This window comes from Drosophila elegans, unplaced genomic scaffold (genome assembly GCF_018152505.1).
Source record: "Drosophila elegans isolate 14027-0461.03 unplaced genomic scaffold, ASM1815250v1 contig_814, whole genome shotgun sequence".
NCBI classification, from domain to species: domain Eukaryota; kingdom Metazoa; phylum Arthropoda; class Insecta; order Diptera; family Drosophilidae; genus Drosophila; species Drosophila elegans.
In genome coordinates, this window is record NW_024546167.1 from 6,459,379 (window position 1) to 6,480,526 (window position 21,148).

Below are 21,148 nucleotides of genomic sequence, written 5' to 3' on the forward strand. Positions count from 1 at the left end.
CAGAACAAGACCGACTGAAAAAATATGTTCAAGAGGGCGTCAAAGTTGACGCTTATCTGCGCCTCATTTGCCAAAGGCAGCAACAAAGGCCTCATCAATTCCAAAGGCCTCGACCGTCGGGAGCCAAAGATTGGACAGCTGACAGCAGACTGTGGAAAGAGCAAATAGATGGGTAGTATCCTAAAGCTAGGGAAACCATTACCAAAATGTTAAAAAGTGAAGCCGAGAAACCGACCTTTAGATACCCAAGTATGGGTAAAATTATAAGACTGGGAAAAATATATATTATTTGAATTAAATATTTCGACATATAGGAAGTAAAAAGATTATACTTATGAAAGTTTTTTAATTCAATTATGCATTTAAATAAGAACAGCTTCATTGTTATAGAATTTTATTAAACAAGTGGGCATGCAACAAATACGCAAGCACTTCATTCTTAAGGTATTATATTAATAACAGCAATTTATAAGTACTATACTTATGTAATGTTAAACAGCTTATACTATAGTACTTTACGAATACTAAAGTGGACGGGTCAATAATAATATAAAAGATTGATTCGAACCCGTTTAACCAAAATGCTGATACATATTTTATGCTCGAAAAATACCCAAATAAAGAGGTACCAAAGTTCACTCAACTTTCAACTCGTAATTTGTCATTGTGCCAGGCACTGTGAGTGGCCAACTGAAAGCGACCTCCCGACAGCTGCCACCGCCTTTCACTGCCCACTTTTCCCCAACGTAGCCCCCAGAATTTCCTCTGAACTGGCGCACAAAGTGTCCACCACCGGACAACGTCATCGTTAGCCAAATAATAAATATTAAAATCGTTTGCGGCAGTGGCACATTTTCTCCATTGGCACATCTCCGAACCCCACCAAAAATCATGGTCGCCGTCTGCTTAAGCCGATGCCACTGCAACGCTGCGTATACGCAATAAAATGTACGATAATGCAAAATGATTCGGACTGTCGCATTTTTGTGGAGAAGAGGCTAACGAATGGCAGATCACAGGCACGAGCTTCGCGTGGGTGGTGATTAATTTGCGTATTGTTCTTTGAGTTATATTTCTCTTTTTAATATATTCTTTATTTCAGAATTTTCTTTTTTATTATTATTCCGTCGCGACATTTCTCCAGATGGTTGGCTGGTCGGCAGTTGGCCTGTGCATTGAACGAATTGTGCTCCACTGCATGTGTATGTTGTTCTTAAGTGCAGTGGTTGTTCTACTCCTTAAGCGGGTAAGGGAATTAAATGATTCCGGTTGGGCGTATTAAAATTAAACAGCTTTTGTAACTTACTTATAAAGGGTTTTTATATACTTACTGTTTGCCACATTTCAAAATGAAATCACATTTTTCATCACTAGCTAAGAGTAACTTGACAGAAAAATAATTTAATATGTTTCTTATTTATTACAAAATTGTTTAAAAATGCATTTCAACTTGGGTGGAAAACAACAATTGGTTAAGCCAAATTGAACTTACATTTGCTCCTTGCTTACATTTCACATACACTTTGGTAAATAGTATTCTTTTAAAAAATATCTTTGCGTTAACTTCAGTCAAAAGTTTGAAACGAAGTCAAGGGCACATATAAAGTATACATACTTTGAATCAGCATGACTAGCCCTATTGAATAGGGCAACCTGTATCCGACTTTACGAAGTCATATATGTCTCACAGCCTCTCCACATTTCCACTCATTTCCCGCAGATTCAATCAATTTGCTTTTACTGTGACTGTAAAGGAAGAGGATTTTTCCTCTGACCACCTCCACATCGAAGTCTGTCATATAATTTGCAATGCAAACAGGACTCGGATCCTGCCCTGAATCCCATCGACAGCATACGTGGTGGAAATACATTGGAGGGAAAAGCGTATATATGTAGGTATATTGGTTGAATTTCAACTTTGGCAGACGATGACAAAGAGTTCCTTTTGTGTCGTTAATATTAATAACAACAACGTTGGCAGTGCGGACATTTCCTATAATGCAATTTATTTCCTGCGAAGGAACAAAGCTTTGATTGCGCCTTGAAAGAATCTTAACTTGAAAAGCATGTAGCAAAATGAAAATTCCTCGAATAGCTAAATAAATAGATAATAAAAAATCGTTCTACCACTCAATCATCGTAATCATCGGCATCAAGCCGCCTGTAAAATGTAATATAAAGATACTAAGAACTCTGGCCAACAGGTTGCCAACTGGTTTTCAATACGCTTATAAAACTCAGAAAGAATTACAATAACGAAGAAAAAGGGTCAAAGCGGAAGCGAATTCTACAAATTTTATTTACAAACAGTCCTTGAAGATCCAGTGGTGACCACGACAGGTGCAACTCGACAGGTGATTACCAATTAGCACATTACATCGAAAGAAAATCTAGCCGACGAGGGCGAAGAGTAAGATTCCGGTCCGACTTGAGTTCGATATTGAAATAAAGAGGCGCTTCGCATAAATCGCATAAATATGTTAATTAGTCAAGTGCCGCATGACGCGAACGTAAACATTCTGCGCTGTTCGCTTGAATTTGTTTAGAATTAATTTCAGCTTCATTTCATTTGCATAAATTGTGTGAATGTTTAATGGACTTGTTTGCCGCACAACCGAAGGTAATCAAAATAAAAGCGAGAGACGAAATAGCGGAAAGTAAAAGTTAATTATCGCATAAGACTAGAATCGTCAATTGGGACTCATTTGGAATTGGGTCAATGGAAACGGGAATCGATGAATGAAAACAAAATAGCTTTCACAACCGCATGATAAGATTTCAAATTGTTTAGTAATTTGAGAAGCCAAAAACACTGAATACTGAATACCGAAACACTTCTTGTGCGCCGCAGTTGCCCTCCGACTTTTGGGCCGTGATTAAGTGTACTCAGCCGAGCTAGATTGTCACAGTTCGAATAAGTGTCTCAAACACACACAAGAAGATGGGCATTTGAGAGATAAGCCGTCGAATACAGAGAATATTTGGAAAATACCATCGCTCAACTTTCGAAATACGAACTGGTAAAGCAAACTGGTAGAAAAACCATGATAAGTCGGCACAGAAATTAAAGCTGTCTAAGAACTGGACTCGGATTTCCACTCAGCCGACAACTCAGACTCAGCAAACTGATTAAATTTATTTATTATGTCACTCTCTGTCTGAGTCCTCTGTCTTATGGCCTGTTTTAGCTCTTAAGTCCCATAATGACAGAGCAATCGTTGGCACAAGTCTCCCCTCTTTTTCTCATCCCCCGAACTCTTATCGATGGAGGGCAAATTGAATTTGGACTGCTGCTTATCAGCCTTTTGTTTGCCGAATCTGTGCAACTGATATAAGATATGGCGACCGTTGTGCCAAATATGGTGAAGATAACACAAGGGGAGCTAAGGAGGAGCAACAGTGGCACCCACACCCAACCCAAAGCTTAAGTACGTGCCGCGAGTTGGTTGCTTGGCGGAGGAGAAGAACACTTTCCCCGGAGTGAAACTGCATTCGTCGGGTTACGTGGGTTGGTTTGGTTTGTTCTTTGGCGTTGTTGTTGTTTTGTTTTCTGTGTGTCACAGGGCGATAAAAATTAGCTCGTTGCGCTTCGAAGTTCTGGGCCCTAATCCACGTCTCATGTTTACACGTGCCACCATTTCGCTGTCCATTTTGCGATGAGTTCTGCGCTATCAACGAAACCTGAGCGAAGCTCTTTCGCCTTTTATTTTCGGTTTACGACGCTCTGTTCAATTGGTTTTGGCTTTTGAAATGATTCCACGCTCTGCGGACATGACTCAATACGGACATTAATCATGCATCCAACAAAGTCTCAGCTAAATATGTATGTATTATATATATGGGTTTTTAGCAAAACTGGGCGAACAAAGGGTGTTAGAATACTTTTTGTTTCAGCACCGCTGAGCAGCAGAGATTTAAGAGAGAAAAAAGCAACCGCAAAACAACAATAAAGAAACCAAACGAAAATTACTTTTCTACTAATTGCAACTCTGGAACTGCTGAGGTCATCGGGGGAATTGCGAATAGTGGCGAGCGGCAGATCATTTGGCCAGCAGTTCAAAACAATGCGCAGGAAATTCGCATTTACTCAGTGCCAGAAAAAAGCCAACAATAAACCAACACAAATGCCATGCAACATCAACGTTTTCCTTTGCCATTGTAGAGTGGAATTTGCACAAAGCCTTGGATTCAGTAATGAAGCCAGCGTGCTGGCGGGATCAAGGGAATCAGACAAGTTCCGGCTACGGTTAGGGATTAAGGAAGTGAATAGTGTTAGTACTAACATTCTTATTTTACTAAAATAATCCATTTCGTAAACTCTTAAGTTTTAAATTTAATTAAAAAAAAATAAATATATATAATATGTTTACTTAGCACATATAAAACCATTGAGTATAAGTCTAGTTCTAGTATAAGTCAGGAAGACTTAGAGAGTCAATTAGTTAGTAAATTTTTTTTATATGAATTAAATTGATAATTTAAAATTTACTTATGATAATTTTTTTTTAATTCCATTTATCTCATCTCATCTCTGGAATAAATTGTCAATTTAATTTGTATTATTGAATTAATTTGTGAAAACTTTGTGTTCACCTTTACCAAATATTCATATTAAGCTTAACAATAAATACGTAAGTCATATAAATATACCATTAGACATATAAGATAAAATTCCGGAAATTAAAAACTCAAAAATTTTTAAAACTTCGATAAATAATATAATACAATACATACACTTCTTTCAAAATAAATAAATATGCAGATGAGGATTGCTTTTTAATTAGTAGTAAAAGTCTTTATAAAAATTTGGAATTCAAAGTTTTGAGTACTTTTGTCTAAACCAATAATTCCAATGAGTCCCCACTATTTTCCCCGATATAAGCAGCCAGTCTACTAAATAACAGAACCCCTAATCACCGCTCCAATCCCAAATTACACCACCTTCATTTGGATCATTGCCGGCATGGAGCGCTGGGTTGCCAATTGACATGGCTGCAACCAAGCTCTATTGCATAACAACTGACAAATGCAATTCAGGCAAAATGCATCGACGATGCTGATGATGGCCTCAAGTGAAAAACACTCACGCAAACACGCGACGCACTTTGGGCTCGGGATTGGGTGGCTTCATTCCAATGGGTACTTTATTAAAGTGCAGTCCAAATTGTGGGCCATCAGGCAGCCTTGCATTTGTTGTTTTTGTCGGTGGTGCTGGGCACTTGGTGATGGGTGCTGGGTGCTGATGCGGTGGTGCTGGAGCTGCAGTTGCAGCCACCGTGGCGTCAATTATCGCCGCTGTACGCAAAGTGGGGCAGGCAAATAATAAAAACGCGCCCAAACGCAGTCGTCAGGCTCAAAGCACTTCATTGTCAAATGAGCTTAAGCACGCCCCTTGGCCCCGATTCCGCCCGTTAAAACCCCCGCTTCACATCGCACCAGCCCCAGTCCCAGCTCCATCTCCATCTCCATTCTCGTTTTCATTTGTGCAGCACTCTTCTCTGCGTTTTTGTTTTCATTTAATTTCAGCAGCGGTCTGTTCCGATGCCCTAACCGAAGCTTTTTGAAAATGAAATTTTAAAGAAATTTTTATTCTATTATTTAAAAAAAAATTAAGTTCTTAAATAAATTGAGAAATCGTAATATTATTTTATATTTAAATGCTTTTAGATTTCCTAACATTCTCGTCAATCAGTGTTTTGTTAAATTTAACAAATATTTTTTTAATCTATATCTATTGGAAAAAGCTAATTACTAATTAATCTATAAAGACCTTGTAAATTATATCTCTAAGACAAATGGAAAATTTCATTAAGATCGGTTGAGCAGTTCGCGCAAGTGACAATAAAAGTGAAAAGCGAGCGCACAACATTTCAAAGATGTATTATTTAAGAGCAATATTCTAAAGATGTTATAGAATTTAATAAGAAAATAAATTACTTTTAAAATAAATTGAGCAAACAAAAAAATTATTTTACTTAGCTAATGAACTATAAAATAAATACAACTTTTAGGAAATTATTGGTGCCGTGATTAAAACAGTGTCAGCAACTTTGGCAGAGTCATGTAAATCAGAAAGAGTATTTAAAGTTATGTCTCAAAAATAAAACCACCTCTTCATGGGTGTTTTTCTTTTTGTCAGCAGTTTTGTTGGCCGTTTTCACGCCTCACTTGCCGCCTTGTTTGCCTCGTTCGCTGATTTGCTGATTGATGGCGACGTCTGCAATTGAGACTGCAACGGCGACGGTGACTTCGGTTCCGTCTCCGTCTCCGACTCCTTCTCCGCGCAGGTGTCGCCGCCTAATTAAATGAAGGCAACGTTCACGTTCACGCATGCGTAACCTGCAGCACTCCCATGCCCCGCGAGCGCCCTTCGCAATGCATTGTTAAGAAAATGGGTCAATATGCAATTATTGCATTTTTTTTCGCTCTGTGGTCTCAGCTTCGTTTGCGTCACTTGCGAAGAGTTGAGTTGGCGAGTTCGCGAGTACGCAATAATCATAATATGGCTACTTCACTTGGCAAAGCAATCAAGCCGAGGCCTCCGGCTGTTGATTTTGTTAATATTTGCCCGACCACCCCTCCATCCCCTCCATCGTTCTGTGTCTACCGCGCCCAATTCGCGGAACTCGGAAAGGAGTTGATGCATCGGTGCATCGATGCATGTGCACCAGCTCCAGCACCAAGTTCTATGGCGTAATGAAGCGACGCCGGAGATTGTTTGGTGAGCTCCAATTTCGAGAGTGATGGAAAACATTTCAGGGCAAACTTAAATTGATTTTTGGAAGCAACAAAAACAGAAACTTTAAGCGAAAAACTTTTTAAGAGGCTCTTATGCTAACTACATATATGTCAGATACATAAATTAGGTAATAAGAGGATACATTCGAAATAAATTTAAAGCTACTAAATTCGAAAATGGTCAATGTTTTATAGCGTCAAGAGTTTAAGAAAGTGGGCCCCTAAGCTGAAAAAAAGGAAAGGCATCAACAAACTTTAAAGCTTTAGGACAAATATATTTTATTATAAAATTCCTACCAATTTTAAGTCCCATAAACATTTTGTTTAAAGTTATGAAATGATTATAAGACGTTCTAAACTTTAGTTAGACATCTACGAAATAAAATATTTTATTTTTAAATATATTTACCAGACTTTACTTTCAGATATATGTCTAAATTTTAAGCTATGTATACCCCATAACAAACAAGCCTCCCAAATCAAGTTATTTCGGCCCATCCCGTTTAAATTTGTCATCATGAGGGCCCTTCTAGGCGCCGAAAGCTTCCTAAATATCGTAAGTTCCGCGGGTAAATGTACCTCTTAGCAATTGGAACTCAAATTGTATTATTTACAGTGCAAGTACCGGGTCCGATGGTACAGCAAGGGCAAGTCATATCTGCCGCCCAAGGAGCTCTACGATATGGCAATAAAAGCCATCGAAAGCCGCCAACTAACGATTTCCGCAAGTTTACGACCAGGTGGAAAGAAGGCAACTGAAACCCCAACATTGGAAATTTTGTTTCGCGCTTTAGCATCGGCCAGCACTGTAGGAACTTCGAATAACTCGGGTTCCAAAGATGGGGCACCTTCTGCTTCCAACAGCCAGACATTGAAGGAAAAGCCAGCTTTTCCCTTAAAACAGGAAACTCAATCAAAAGATCGAAGCCAATCAAACAAGTCCGAAATTAGTTTGGAAGCCCCGAAAATATTTAACTGTAAGCACTGTTATGAAAATACTTTCGCTAAATTTCCAGACGCTTCAGATATGACGATAGTGAACTGCAAAAACTGTCATGAAGATGGCACAAATCAATCTGAGAGGCCGTACATGGAAAAAGCAATAACAGCACATCAGGGAGTCAATGCAAAACAATCAAGCAGCGTTTTAAAAGAGCTTTCAAAAACTCCTCAAAATAGCGAAACTTCACCATCAGAAGCAGTAGGTCCAAAAGAACCTCAGGAATCACACAATCCACCTGATTTTGCCGACAGATTTTCCATGCCGCAAAAAACAGCTTTTCCTATGGGAAGAAATCCCTGTGTTGACGGAATGTCACAATGTAAGCGTCCCAAAAAACCTACCTGTAACCCTTCTGTTTCGTGTGAAGGTAAACAATCTGCACAGACAAAGTCAACAGATATTTTAAATACAAAGCATCCTAAAGCAATTGAACCTGTAAATACCGCAGCTCTAGAGAAACATTCGAAAAAAGCTAATGCTCCTGAAAGGACTGCATCGAATGTGGAGTCTTCTGATAAAAGAAATTCTCCTGTAAATGCCAAAGCTCAAGATAACCCAAAAGTCGCCAAGGATTCTCAAAAAAGCCCTGATGCAGAACGACTATCACCAACTCCAAATGTGGGAAGAAACCCCTGTAAAGATGGCAAAAAATGTGCAGAGAAGCCAAAGTCTCCAACGCCAAAGCCTAAAACCTGCGGCAAATCCAAAAAAGAACCCAAATCTGAGCCCAGCAAGATTCCAAAGAAAAAGGAGAAACAAAAAGCTCTGGGTATTAATCAAGGTAAACAAAGAACTGAAGAAAACACCTGTTCCGAAAAAGAGGCTACAAAATCTCATGTTAAGGGCACAGATGCCGTTCCAGATGGTTCTTCCCAACCCAAGCCTAAGCCATCAGAAAACATATCATCAAAAGAAAATCTTTTGGAGAAAAAGACATTGACACTGGGTAATACCAATCCAAAGCCAGAACAGGATAAGCCAGTCAGTCCTCCTAAAACCAACACAAAACCTGATGAAGGAAAGCTACCACCACCGCCATCTTCTAGCTTTTCCATGCCACTCTTCTCGGCTTTTCCAATGGGAAGGAATCCTTGCAGGGATGGCCCACGGGGTGCAGCCAAAGCGGATTGCCTGAAGCCTAAAGTTGATCCCTGCGCCACAGCCAAAGTCAAGCCTTGTAAGTCCGAAACAGATTCCTGTTCTTCGGATAGGAAAAGTTCCGACTCGGACTGTTCCAAAAAGGAAGACTTTAGGAAGGCTTTGTATACTGTAAAAGAACTTCCCAAAACCAAGGATAAATCTGGTACTTCGCTACCAGAAAAGACTGTTAAAGAAATTCAAAAATCTTCGGGTCTTTCAGAAGATAAAACAAAAGCAAAAGACCCAAGTCCCCCTTCTACAAAGTCCCCTTTACCGACTAAGCCAATACCACCTTCTAGTGAAATCAAAGCATCTGTGGATCCTACAACTGAAAATGCTCCTCCAAAGACATCGCCACCGCCAAGAGTTAAAGAACATAAAGATTCTTCGGGTTCTCCAACGAATAAAGCAAAGACAAATGCTAGCTGCAAGCCAAAGAAACAATGCGATTCACCGGTAAACCCCGACTTTAGCGGGGCCAAAGAAACACCCGAGCTAAAAAAGTTTCCCGTTCTACCACTGAAACAAAGCCTAGCCAGTTACCTTAGCAGTATTGAACCTCTTCTCACCGCCGAGGAACTTGAAAAGGAAAAAAAAGTGACCAAGAAGTTCGCGGACAACGAGGGCCATGATCTCCAGAAGCTCCTCGAAGAAGAGGCCGAGCATTGCAGCAATTGGCTGACTCCCCGGTGGACTCGTGCCGTCTATTTGGGCTATCAGGCCCCGCTGACCGTCTTCTCTAGTCCGGGACTCTCCTTTCCCCTTCAAGAGTTCAAGGAGCCCACTGATTTTCTCACCTTCACTGCCAAAGCAATTTACGGCATCTGCGAGTTCAAGCAGATAGTGGACCAAAACAAAATCCCAGTTGTCAAGATGGGCAAAAATGACCTGGACAACAGCCAGTTCTACAAGATCTTTGGCACAATTCGTAGACCAGGCCGATTTTGTGATACCCTTCAACAGTTCAGTGATGCCGATTACGTCGTAGTGGTCCACAAGAACAACGTAAGTACGGTATTTTATTTTTTTATTTATTTATTTTGTTATATAAATGATCTTTAAAGTTCCATTTCGTTATTGACTTCCCTACAAACTATATAACAAGATGATGTGTTTATACCATTTTATTACTAATATAGTAATTTGAAGTACAGCGTTTATAAATTACATTCATTTTCATTTTTATCCATTGTAAAATCCCTATCTAAATAAACTTTCTGATTTACCACTTAGTTCTACAAGTTGCCCATTTATTGCGAAAGCGGAAAGCTGTTGCGTGTGCCCAGTCTGAGGGATGCGCTCCAGGAGATCATCGACTGTCCTATCGGAAAGGGCGAACCTTATGGCCTGCTGACGCACGACAATAGAAGCAACTGGGCGGAGGCGTATGCGGCTCTTTGCTGTCAACATGGCAATGCCGACACAGTGGAGACCATCGAGCAATCCCTGTTCCTGGTCTGCCTGGACGAATGTGTGCCCATTTCCCAGGGAGAGGAGCGCATTGTGCAGGCCCACCAGCTTTTGCACGGCGGTGGACTGCGCCAGAATAGCGCCAATAGGTGGATGGACAAGACCATCCAGCTGATAGTCAACCCAAATGGATTGGCTGGCTTTTGCTACGAGCATTCTCCTGCCGACTGTCAGCCACTGGCGATGCTAATGGACTTTGTGCAACAAAAAGTGTAAGCAATTGAAATCAGTCATAAATCCAGTTAATGATTCTTTACCTCAAATTTGCTCAGCAGGAACGAGGAGAACTATGGTGGCGAAAGCAGTGAGCCACAAAAGGACGTATCATCCACATTGTTAAAGTTTCAAGCGAAGAACGAGTGCATCAACTTGTGGATGTGCCAGGCCATGCGAAACATCCACAGGATCGCCAGTCAGCTGCAGATGAACGTGTTCCAGTTCGACTGCCATGGCAAGTGCTTCATCAAGGCGCAGGGTCTCAACGTAGACAGCTACATTCAGTTGGCCCTCAGTCTGGCCTACTACTCGGTCCACGGGAAAATACCTGCCCAATACGAGTCCGCTCACTTGAGAATTTTCATCGAGGGCCGCACCGAAGCCATACGATCCACCTCGAACGAGTCGAAGGCCTTTGTCCTGGCCATGCAGTCGGAGACGGCCTCGAGGCACGAGCAGCTGGTGGCCCTGCAAAAGGCTGTGGATGCCCACGAGCGGTTGACCAAGGAGGCCATCACTGGACAGGGCATCGATCGCCATCTGTTTGGGTTGCAGCAAATGGCCCTGGAAAACGGCATGCCCTCGCCGGAGTTCTTTCAGTCAAAGGGTTTCGTAAGATCGGTATCCTTTCAGCTGTTCACCTCTCAGGTGGCCACATCCCACGAGAGCTTTATGGCCTACGGACCTCTTTTGTCCGACGGCTACGGGTGCTGCTACAATCCGCAGGAAGACAAGCTCATTTTTGCCATTTCCGCCTGGAAGAATTCCCCACAAATTAGTCCATTCAAATATGGCGCAGCCATTAAAAAGTCATTGAACGCCATGAGAAGACTTATCCTGGAAACTGGTGGCGATCCCGTGGGCGAACATCCATGCAAATGCGAGAAAATTCGGCCCTAGAAGGGCATCTCTGCAGAGAACTTGCTGAGATTCGTTAGGTATTCGGTATCAAAGCTTGGCAAAGACACACGCGCATTACTTCACATGCACTAACCAGACTCATTAACTGAGTTCAGGGTCGGCGAAAAAACGATTTCGTATTACTCACGCCCATAACAAGATCACCTTTGACAAGAAATAAGCCGGAGACTCGTGAAATTCTCTTTAAGAATAAATTTCTGACTCAGAGTGAAAAGTATGCAGCCCACTCAAGATCATACGAGAGGAGCTCATTCACTTGCTGCCAGCTTGCTAATTAATAAAGTCGATTTAGGGTATTATTAACAAATTGGATTATAGATAAACACCAATAGTAAAATATATTTGTGAAGCAGTTAAGTGGGAACCGTTTTAGGTAGATAATAATTTTTATATTTAATTATTTATTCATTCCACCCCAATGGATTAAATCCTTTTCTGACTACTGAGTTATATACTTAATTCTAAAACTAACTAGAATTTTTAAATACCCGCCTTCCATTTGATGCACCACTGACCCACTTCCCTTATGAATACGACGCCTTCTTCATCTCTTGGGGGGCAAACAGTCAACTCCTCTTGCCCCTCATATTCCTCCATTATCATATAGTATTTTTCCAGCCAGTTCTTATGCAACAGTGGCAGATGCAGTTCGCTCTCGATTTCTCGGTTCTGTGCTCTTTGCTGGCTGCAATTTTATTGCTAAATTAAGTAATTGGTACAAGAATACGCCTCTGCAGCCTCCCCCTTTCGGCTGACCTGCACTCGCTTTGGAATCCACAATCTAAATGATCTGTATTTGGGTATCTGTATCTATCAGACCTCTTGCAGCTCCGCACAATGAGAAGCGTGCTCTGTGTTCTTCTATTTCTTTCCATTCTTTGCTATTCACTGGTGCTTCTCACTGTGAATGCAATTTGCAGACGTGGATTCCAATTTAGCCTGCGAATAGTCCGTTCATCTGTATCTATATCTCTTTTCTACTGCTGAACAAATCATTCCAGGGATTTGCGACTTATTTTCAACCGACTTTGTGGCACTTTGTTGCCACTTTGTCTCACTTTACAACCTGAATACTATTCATTTGGCAATGACATTCAGTATGCTTATAGTTTAAGTCAAATTCTACATGCCAACCTATATCATTCTTTCAATAATGATAACATTTAACAGCAAAAGATAAATCTAGATTTAAAATATTTACAAATTTCTGCTAAAATCCCCTCTTTTTCCGATAATTATATTTTCGAGACGGTGAAACGCGGTCTTTTTTGTTGAGTTAGGGTTGTTAAAATAATTAAATAAGGGTATTAGTTTAGTTCGCGAATCACTTCGTGTGAATCACACGCCTATACGAGGGGCGTGGTCCGTCGGTCAACCTTCCTCTCACGTGCTGGTCGTCATCGTCGTCGTCGGCCACAATCTGATCTCATTTTAATCACTGCTAATGAATGTCAACACTAATTGCCACTTGAGTGCCGGCACTCAGAGAAAAAGAGCGGGTGTAGGAGCGAGGGGCGAGGGTGCAGGGGGTGGACCCGAAAATGATCTCAAACAAAACAAAGTTAACAAGCAGAAAACACAAAAAAACGAGTCAAACAAAAGGCCACAAAACTTCGAAAGCCTAATTACGGGTTGTTATAACTATATGGGGCACAAACCCCTCTTCGGTGGGGAAAACGAGTTGAAGGGAGGAGTGCGTCACTTAAACGACTAAATATTTACAAAAATTTACACAAATTAATTAACCAATTAAGTGAACGTAGAGCAGACAAGTTTGGTCATTAATCACAGAGCGTTTCTATGACGAACCGCGAAGTCCCCTTTGGGCTAATAGAGTGGTTAAAACTCAACTCAGAGACACTTTATTGGGTTTATTCAAAAGTGATGAATGGACTATTTGATCTTTGGAATTGTCAAGGCACAAAACCTCTTTAAACTTTATTAAGCAGATTGTCACTTAATTTTGAATTTAAATATTATTAGCACTAGATTTACTGACAAATGGAAAAATTTGAATATTTAAATAGTTACAATTATGAATATGTACTGTCTATTGGAATTAAGTGATTGAGACGTTTACCTATCTAAGCACTGGTCGCAAAATGCAGGCAGATGGAAGATCAAGTTGTTTGGCCGGCCACATGGCGTATGAGTAATCGGCGCAAAGCCTTAGCCATTTATGGCGCCCCTGCAGCATCGATCGACTCTGGCTCTGAAACCGCGTCTTGGACAACGAATTCGATTCAACAGCGATTGTTAGTCTGTTGTTTGTTTGTTTGGCGTGGCTCTCAGTTGCGATTCCAATTTCCAGCTCGTTCTGCCTTCCATTTGGTGCCTTGTCATGCTCCACGCTGCAGTTGCCAGTTTCTGAGTTTCTGTGTTTTTGAGTTTTTGAGGATAGCCTGCGACCAAGTTGGGGTCGCAATTCTTTATTTGTATTCCGAGTAATTGTCGTTGCTGGCGGTGATGTCATACGGCAGGTAGATAGGTGCCAGAGGTGACTACTTTTTACAGCAGTTGCTTGTCGTTGATGGATTCGTTGAGGCGAATCTGGCTTTGGATTGGATTGGTTTGGATTGGCTTGGATTGGATTGATGATTGAATTGGTCTGTGCAGTGGAGTCGAGTCGAGTGGATGGTCTTGTCTTGGCCGCTTGCGCCGCTGCGCATTTTGACCAATTTTAGCCAAAATCAATTAGTCTTAACTGATGTTTCGTTGTCGTTTGAGCTTTTTTATAGAACTCGCACAAGGAGCGGGGAGCTCATGACTTTCTGATATCATTGGGGTCAAGGCCAATGTTCAGAAGCACCCAAATCCAGAACCGATCCCCTCAAGCCTCGAGATCTTGGCTGCTGCGCAATTCAAAGAAAGCCGTGCACATAAATTCAGCTGGCTAAATGTGCACAGACATTTGTATATACAGCATTCTGAGCTGGCTTCGATTCGGCGTCGTTAATTAGCACTGAAATTAAACTTTTTTCGACGCTGCTCTTTCCATTCATTTGTCGCATTACCTGCGACTCCGTTTGCCCAACTCTTTCAGCTCAAATGAAGTCCCGAGATTCCAGTTTCCAAGCGCCCAACGACGATCGGTCGACTAATTCTTTTTTAAACAACCCGAGGAGAACCGAAAAATGAGCAGCGGCATCGAAAAGTAAATTCAAAAATCTTCATAAACATGCTAACAAAAAGTTCTTTTGCCAGCGACCTTGGAATTTCAGTTCATCTGCTTTGAGTGCTCGCCCCCCTCGCTCCCTCGTGTCCGGATTTCTTTATTTATTAATTCGTAATGCCATTTTACGTCTGGCCATTTGGATGCCATAAAAAGTTTCGGTTCAGTTTTCTTTGAAATTCGTTCTGGAGGGAAATATAATAAGTGCGATGCCCCAAAAAGAATCTTCAGAATGCAAGTAGCAGAAGCGAGTAGTATCTGCAAGATTGCGCAACCCACACTCGCATGTTGAGTGCTTGCTTTGGCCTGGCCTCTTTGACTCTATTTTCTTTTTGTGTATTTGCATTATTTTGGTTTTTGCCTCGGCCTCGCACATTCAACATGCGCCCTGTTGTCCCCCTTCACCACTTCCTTCGACTGCATCTGCAAAACACATTCGCAATGGAAAGCAGAAGTGGAATACCGAGGAAGAGCACAGAGCGCGCTTCTCATTGTGTGCCGCCTCGCGATGCCCAGATGCAGATACGAGGCCGCCGGCGGTCTAATAGATACAGATACTCAGATACAGATACAGATACCCGCACAAAGGCAAACAGAAGCACAGACAGCAGCACATATAGATTGCAGAATCCAAAAGCGAGTGCCGGACAGTCGAAGGGAGGGGAGCGGGAGGGCCTGCGGAATCGGCTTCTCGTACCAATTACTTAATTTAGCAATAAAATTGCAGCCGGCAAAGAGCACACAACCGAGAAATCGAGAGCGAACTGGAAGAACGCGAACGGCATATGCCACTGTTGCATAAGAACTGACGGGGCAAATACTAGATGATAATGGGGAGAACATGAGGGGCAAAAGACGTTGACTCTTTGCCCCCCAAGAGAAGAAGAAGGCGCCGCATTCAAAAGGGAAGTGGGTCAGTAGTGCTTCGAATGGAAGGAGTCCGATGGTTGGACTTAGAACTCCTCGCCAGTTTTGCTTTCAATTAAGAGCAGAGCACATAGTTTTGGAACCTTTGATTTGAAAATTCCCTTCTACTTTCTCAAAAAACTAAAACCCACTTAAAAATACATTCATTATTGAATGGAAGTCATCCGAATTGAACACATCATTGAACACTGAACTTTTCATCAAATGTTTATATAGCCCATATCTTTTGTGGAGTATTGCAAAAAAAGTTTGTTAATGGGAACATTTTCTGTAGATATAATTGTTGGGGAACTCGACTATATCGCTGTTTCTAGTTTTTCTCTATAAAGGTATCGTTCGCCTATTTAACTTTATAGATTGAGTACCAGTCTTTGGCACTTGGTAATGGATCCCAATTAACTGCATCACCTAACTAGCGACTCTTGCCCCGATGCCCGGTCTCTCCTTCATCTGTGTGTATGATTTAGTGCCTCCGCTGACTTGTCTGAGTTATTAATTAGCGAAATGAGTGACTGCACTCCCCGCCATCCCCGTGGGCGTTCTCGGATGAGCTGAGCTGGCTGCACTTGACTGACCCGCCGCCCCCTTGTCCCTGCCTCGTTCTCTGAGTCAGGCTAACATTCGCGATCGTTTGGGGCCTTGTCAAAGGTGAGTAATAACCGGGAGATCGTATATGGCTCGGTGGATGTTTCCACAGAAATTCGCCAAGTTTCGAGGCAAATGTTCACCTTGAACTTGGCCAGACAGAGCGACAGAGAGGTTGAGCAGTACTTGAATTTGAATTTGAATTTTCCTATCTATAGCCGCTCTTTTTTGCAGTTGCATTGCGCTGCTCAGCGGAGCTGAAAATATTTATATTTTAAACTACGTTTTTTTTTTTTTGTAGCTGCGGCTTAACAAATATGAATGCGAAATTTGTTTGGTGGGACTCACCCACTAACTGGTCATGACAATGCCGATGACGATTTTGTTGGCCTGTCCAAAAAGCAGAACCACAAGCGATTAAGTAATTACGTCGAAGAGCGAGAGAGAGAGAGAGACTACACCAGGTTATGCAAGTTCAAGGCCAAAAACTCTGCATTAATTATAATTATTTTTGCATTTGTTAAACGCAGAGGGGCAACAACAACAATCAACACGCCGCCGCATGTTAATTGTCTGGGCGAATTCAAAAGAAGAAAAACAGGTAAATGCAGAATTTGTTTTGCTCGAATGTGGTAATTAATTGTGGCCAGCAATCGATGGCAGAATCCCACTTTCAGGGGGTTATTGTCATTCCAAAGAATTGAACCCACTAATGCCAGTGAGCTTCTTGTGGACTGGACTTTCAAAGTGCTGAATACGTTTGCTTGCACTCTTTTATTTTGTATTGCCATGTGTTACACAAAAACAAGATTCGAAAGAGCAACCCAAAGAACAAATCATTCAGCACTGCTGCTCCTTTTGTTATCAGCGAAATATTTGGCACAAGAGCCGCCATATCTTATATCACTTTTAGAGTTTCGTTATACTCGATAAGCGAGTAAATAAAAGGCTGATAAGCAGCAGTCCCCAATTCAATTTACCCTCCATTGACAAGTAAACGGGGGGATATGAAACTGAGGGGAGACCTAAGCCAACGATTTCTCTGCCATTAAGAGACTTAAGAGCTAGAACAGACCATAAAGTGAGCTCCGGCAGGAGGGGACATCATTCATCTACTGAGTCTTAGACAGAGAGTGACATAGTAAATAAATTGAATCAGTTGGCTGCGTAAAAAGCTTTGCTGATGGTGCTGAATTGAAAGTGGAAGTCGAATCCGAATCCGAGTTAACTTTAATTCCTAGTGTCTATGACTTACGGGGTTACTTTAAGATGGCCGCTGTCTGTGTCAACAGTTTATATTTCCGTCCTTTTACCAACCTGCAACTAATTCCTGACTGGCAGGCATATCTTACTCAAACCCGGCTTCTTATTCCTTTCTTGTTTGTGTCGTAAAAAATCAAGACAAAGAGGCTTTAGCCACATTGCGTTTACTTAATCGAGGTTTTGAATTTAACTAAAAGGGCACTGAGCGAGTGGCACTGAGCGAGTGTTCACAGCTAACATACTTTTCCAATGACTTTAAGTGCTTTTGGTTTTTCATGACCTCCATTATGATTCCCATTTGTAAGACTTAAATTTTATAAATTTTATTATAAATTTAAAAAAGGCGGAAGCTGACACAAAAAAATTGAAGCTGTAAACAAATTGATTTGTTTACCCATTACCAGGTATTGCAAAACTATAATATAAAATAATAATACCGATGAATTATTCGATCGTTTCTGTGGCAGTTAAATGATATTGTTTTCCGATTTCAATAAAATTATAAACGGTAGCTCTGAAATAATAAACCATTACAATCTTAAAAAATATTAAAACAAGAAAAGAAGCAGGCTTCAGCAATTCGAAGTCTATATACAGCTATTTTGAAAAATTAATCATTTTTAAAACAACAATATTGCGATTTTTATGGCTATATGTTTAACAACATAACTAAATTTTTGGATCATTCCCAAAGCAGCAAACGGAAGGTCGTCCTGCGGCAACAACTTCACAATTGTTTAATTTACACCCCCAATTCACTTTTCGATTTAATCATTGTTTTCGCTGGTCAAAAACAAAAGTAATCATTTAAATTAAAGTCCAAATTTACACGTCAAAATGTTTAATTATACGTGCACAGTCGAACATTCGAATGTGGCGAGAGAATTTGCATAGTAATTGCATTTCATTTGAAATAATTGATTGTTTCGTTCGATGTTTGTATTTTCATTGATTTAATGGTTAAGTTAATTATATTAATTGCAAATTTAAAAATCAATCTTTCATTAAAAATTACTTTCGATGGTAACCGTATTTCTTTAATCGGTTTACCCGCTGAAAAGTACTGAATAAATATATTCATAACGCGGAAATCGATTCAATTTAACCCGATAACCTTCCGTTAGTTAAATTATACGTGGTTAAAGCTGATGGCTGAACTTCGGCAACTAACATAAAATAGCATAAATATGCTAATTAATGTTTTATTCTAAGCTCGAAAATTTTTGATTTTTTTTCTATTTATTATCCATTTAGTTAGCATGAGCTATTAAGAGTTTAACGCTGTGTTAAACGGAAAGTAAAAGTATTATTTTCTAAACTATGCCACAAGCTTATTTGAATAGAAACGGGATAATTTGCAGGATAAGTATAGTATAAGTTGTTCGACTGAAATTTTATTGAAATGTTGGTTATTTTTTGTAGTCAACAGTTTACAATAAGAAACTAAATAAAAAAGACAGCTTCAATTTATTTAGTTTTAGATATAAATTTAAGGCATCCCACTTTTGTTATTTCTTCCAATTTTTTTTGTATACATTTCGAGTGTTTAAGCTAAGCTTATAATTTGAACTCCGCGTGCGTCCTCATTTGAATCATCTCTGAATCGATCAGCATCGAACCCAGATGCTCTGTCGTCATCGTTTCCCCAGTTGTTTCTATTATTCTCACTGCCATCCAATTTTTCCAGTCGCTTCAGCAAGTTATCGACATCAGAGTTGTGAACACTATCGCTCCAGTCATTGCCATTGAAGTCGACGTTGCCACCTGCAGATCTTGAATCGCCTCCGCCTCCCAGGTTTATACTCTGGAATATACCCGATGCAGCGATTGTGGAACAGCCTGCACAGAGCAGAAAAAGCAGGAGAATGGCTTGCATTTTCATTCGATTGGCACTTGCTGCAGTTGACTGAGTGTCAGTCGGCTTCTGAGCTTCGCTTTTATAGCCTTGCCTTGAGTTATCAGCAGTTCTAAATGATTGGTATTTTGTGTTCAGAGGTTATATATTGATTAAGGTGAGTGCGGGAATTTCCAGCTCACTTCAACAGTATATGGTGCCGGTTTACCACAAGCCAAATTGATATTATATATGACGTTCCGGTTGTAGTATTGGTATATTGTGCTGATGCTGGTTCATAATTCCCGAGGCAATTCTATTTAAGCAAGAATACATCGTGTTAGTTTTCGACATCTTCAAGAATTTCGATTTTTATACCCTGGCAGCTATTGCAAAAATTAAATATCCTTTAAAACAAAAAAATTTCGATTTACATGCGTGTAATGAATTTATTTTTAATGATTTTTCTATGTTAATATTGTTTCTTGGATTTTCCTACAAGCTTTATATTAATATAAAAGTTGTAAATTGGTTTAGAAATTGAACTAGTTTATTATAATGTTTTTCTTTTCTACTTATTTGCAACAAATACATTTTAATGTTTTAAGTTAATTTATGTACAAGCATTTCAAAGGGTAACTTAATATTAAGATAGAATTTATTAGTCACTATAATGTTACAGGCTTGGTAACAAAATCAATCGAATCTAAGGTTGTCTCTTCATAGCTATCACTTAAGTAGTCAGTTGAATTCTTTTGGGCTTCATCGTACTCCTGCCAACGTCTGACTAGATCATCCATTGCGTTCATGAACTCTTCGGCACTGTTGTACCCACTACCAGATTCCTCCAATACATCATAATTAGAATCCTCCGGAAAGACAATATTGTCGTGCGGATGTGCAGCAATTAGCACGGCACAAGTGACTCCAACTAGGAACAGCATTCGAATAATGTGGCTATTCATGCTGTTCAATAATCTGCGGACAACTGCATTTCTAGTTGTAATTTCTTTCGTTTTTATACGGATTGGTCCGATCAATGACTGTTCACATTATTTTCTGGAAAATCCAGTCTGGGCAAAGCCCAAGGTGCAAGTTGCTTGGATTTCCTCATTCATATTTATGCGGTGGGAGGCGTAATATTCCGCGCTGAATCTGAGTCATCACAGACCGAGCCAAAACAAGCATTGCGCATACGACATGATAACACTTGCAGTGCAACAGTCATGCAAACAAGTCAACGATTAGTTCTTAATTATTGATATATTTCTAAGGCAGGGGTAGATACGAGCAGGCTTAGTTGAAACAGTAAAATCGTCGAAATTGAAAATTAAATTATCATTTCCGTTTATACAAATTAATAAAAATATGTAATGCTCTTACATTTTTATCTTACTTATTAAAAAACAAATAAATAGAACACGCTTAATAATTTATTAAAAGTTTATCAGGTTTATCAGTTTATCAACAAAAATTAAGACTTAAGCAAGTATACGAAATGCTTAAATTTTCTTGAATCTTTTTGATAGCACAAATATATAATTTTCTTTTCCTAATATCTAATCCAAATTTGATGTGTAGCAAACTTCCCAGAGCGACTGTATTTGTAACTCCCTGCAAAAGTATAAACAAGGACCGAAGTTGGATGCTGCCGGCAACCCTAAAATGACTTGGCTACGAACAACGAGCACTTCACTCTGCTCCGTTGCCTCAATCCCTCTTTGGCTCATACGGCACTTTATTCAATTTTCCAAAGCGCCCTCCTCCCACCGAAGCCCCATCAGAAAACCCCTGCTAAAAACATGCAATCTACTCACGAGGCTAATGCCCTTTTACGGCTTTGGAGTGTGCCGCATCAGCAAAACGGTGCTGAATCGGT

The 21,148-nt window shown here is 40.3% G+C and overlaps 3 protein-coding genes across 3 annotated transcripts; 1 reads left to right on the forward strand and 2 right to left on the reverse strand.

The window, feature by feature from the left end:
- The first annotated feature begins 7,178 nt into the window (after positions 1-7,178).
- LOC108138009 (choline O-acetyltransferase) lies at positions 7,179-11,815 on the forward strand. The gene is made up of 4 exons (XM_041710505.1): positions 7,179-7,294; positions 7,355-9,886; positions 10,115-10,563; positions 10,627-11,815. The coding sequence occupies exons 1-4, from the start codon at positions 7,256-7,258 to the stop codon at positions 11,465-11,467; spliced, it is 3,861 nt and encodes a 1,286-aa protein (XP_041566439.1). The 5' UTR covers positions 7,179-7,255; the 3' UTR covers positions 11,468-11,815.
- A 6,994-nt stretch (positions 11,816-18,809) lies between these two features.
- Positions 18,810-19,353, reverse strand: LOC108138028. Its single transcript, XM_017260001.2, has one exon. It carries the CDS (start codon positions 19,315-19,317, stop codon positions 18,982-18,984), a length of 336 nt encoding a protein of 111 aa, XP_017115490.1. The 5' UTR covers positions 19,318-19,353; the 3' UTR covers positions 18,810-18,981.
- Positions 19,354-19,797: 444 nt separating this feature from the next.
- Positions 19,798-20,249, reverse strand: LOC108138056. The gene has a single exon (XM_017260032.1). The coding sequence runs from the start codon at positions 20,232-20,234 to the stop codon at positions 19,938-19,940; it is 297 nt and encodes a 98-aa protein (XP_017115521.1). The 5' UTR covers positions 20,235-20,249; the 3' UTR covers positions 19,798-19,937.
- Between the last annotated feature and the right edge of the window lie 899 nt (positions 20,250-21,148).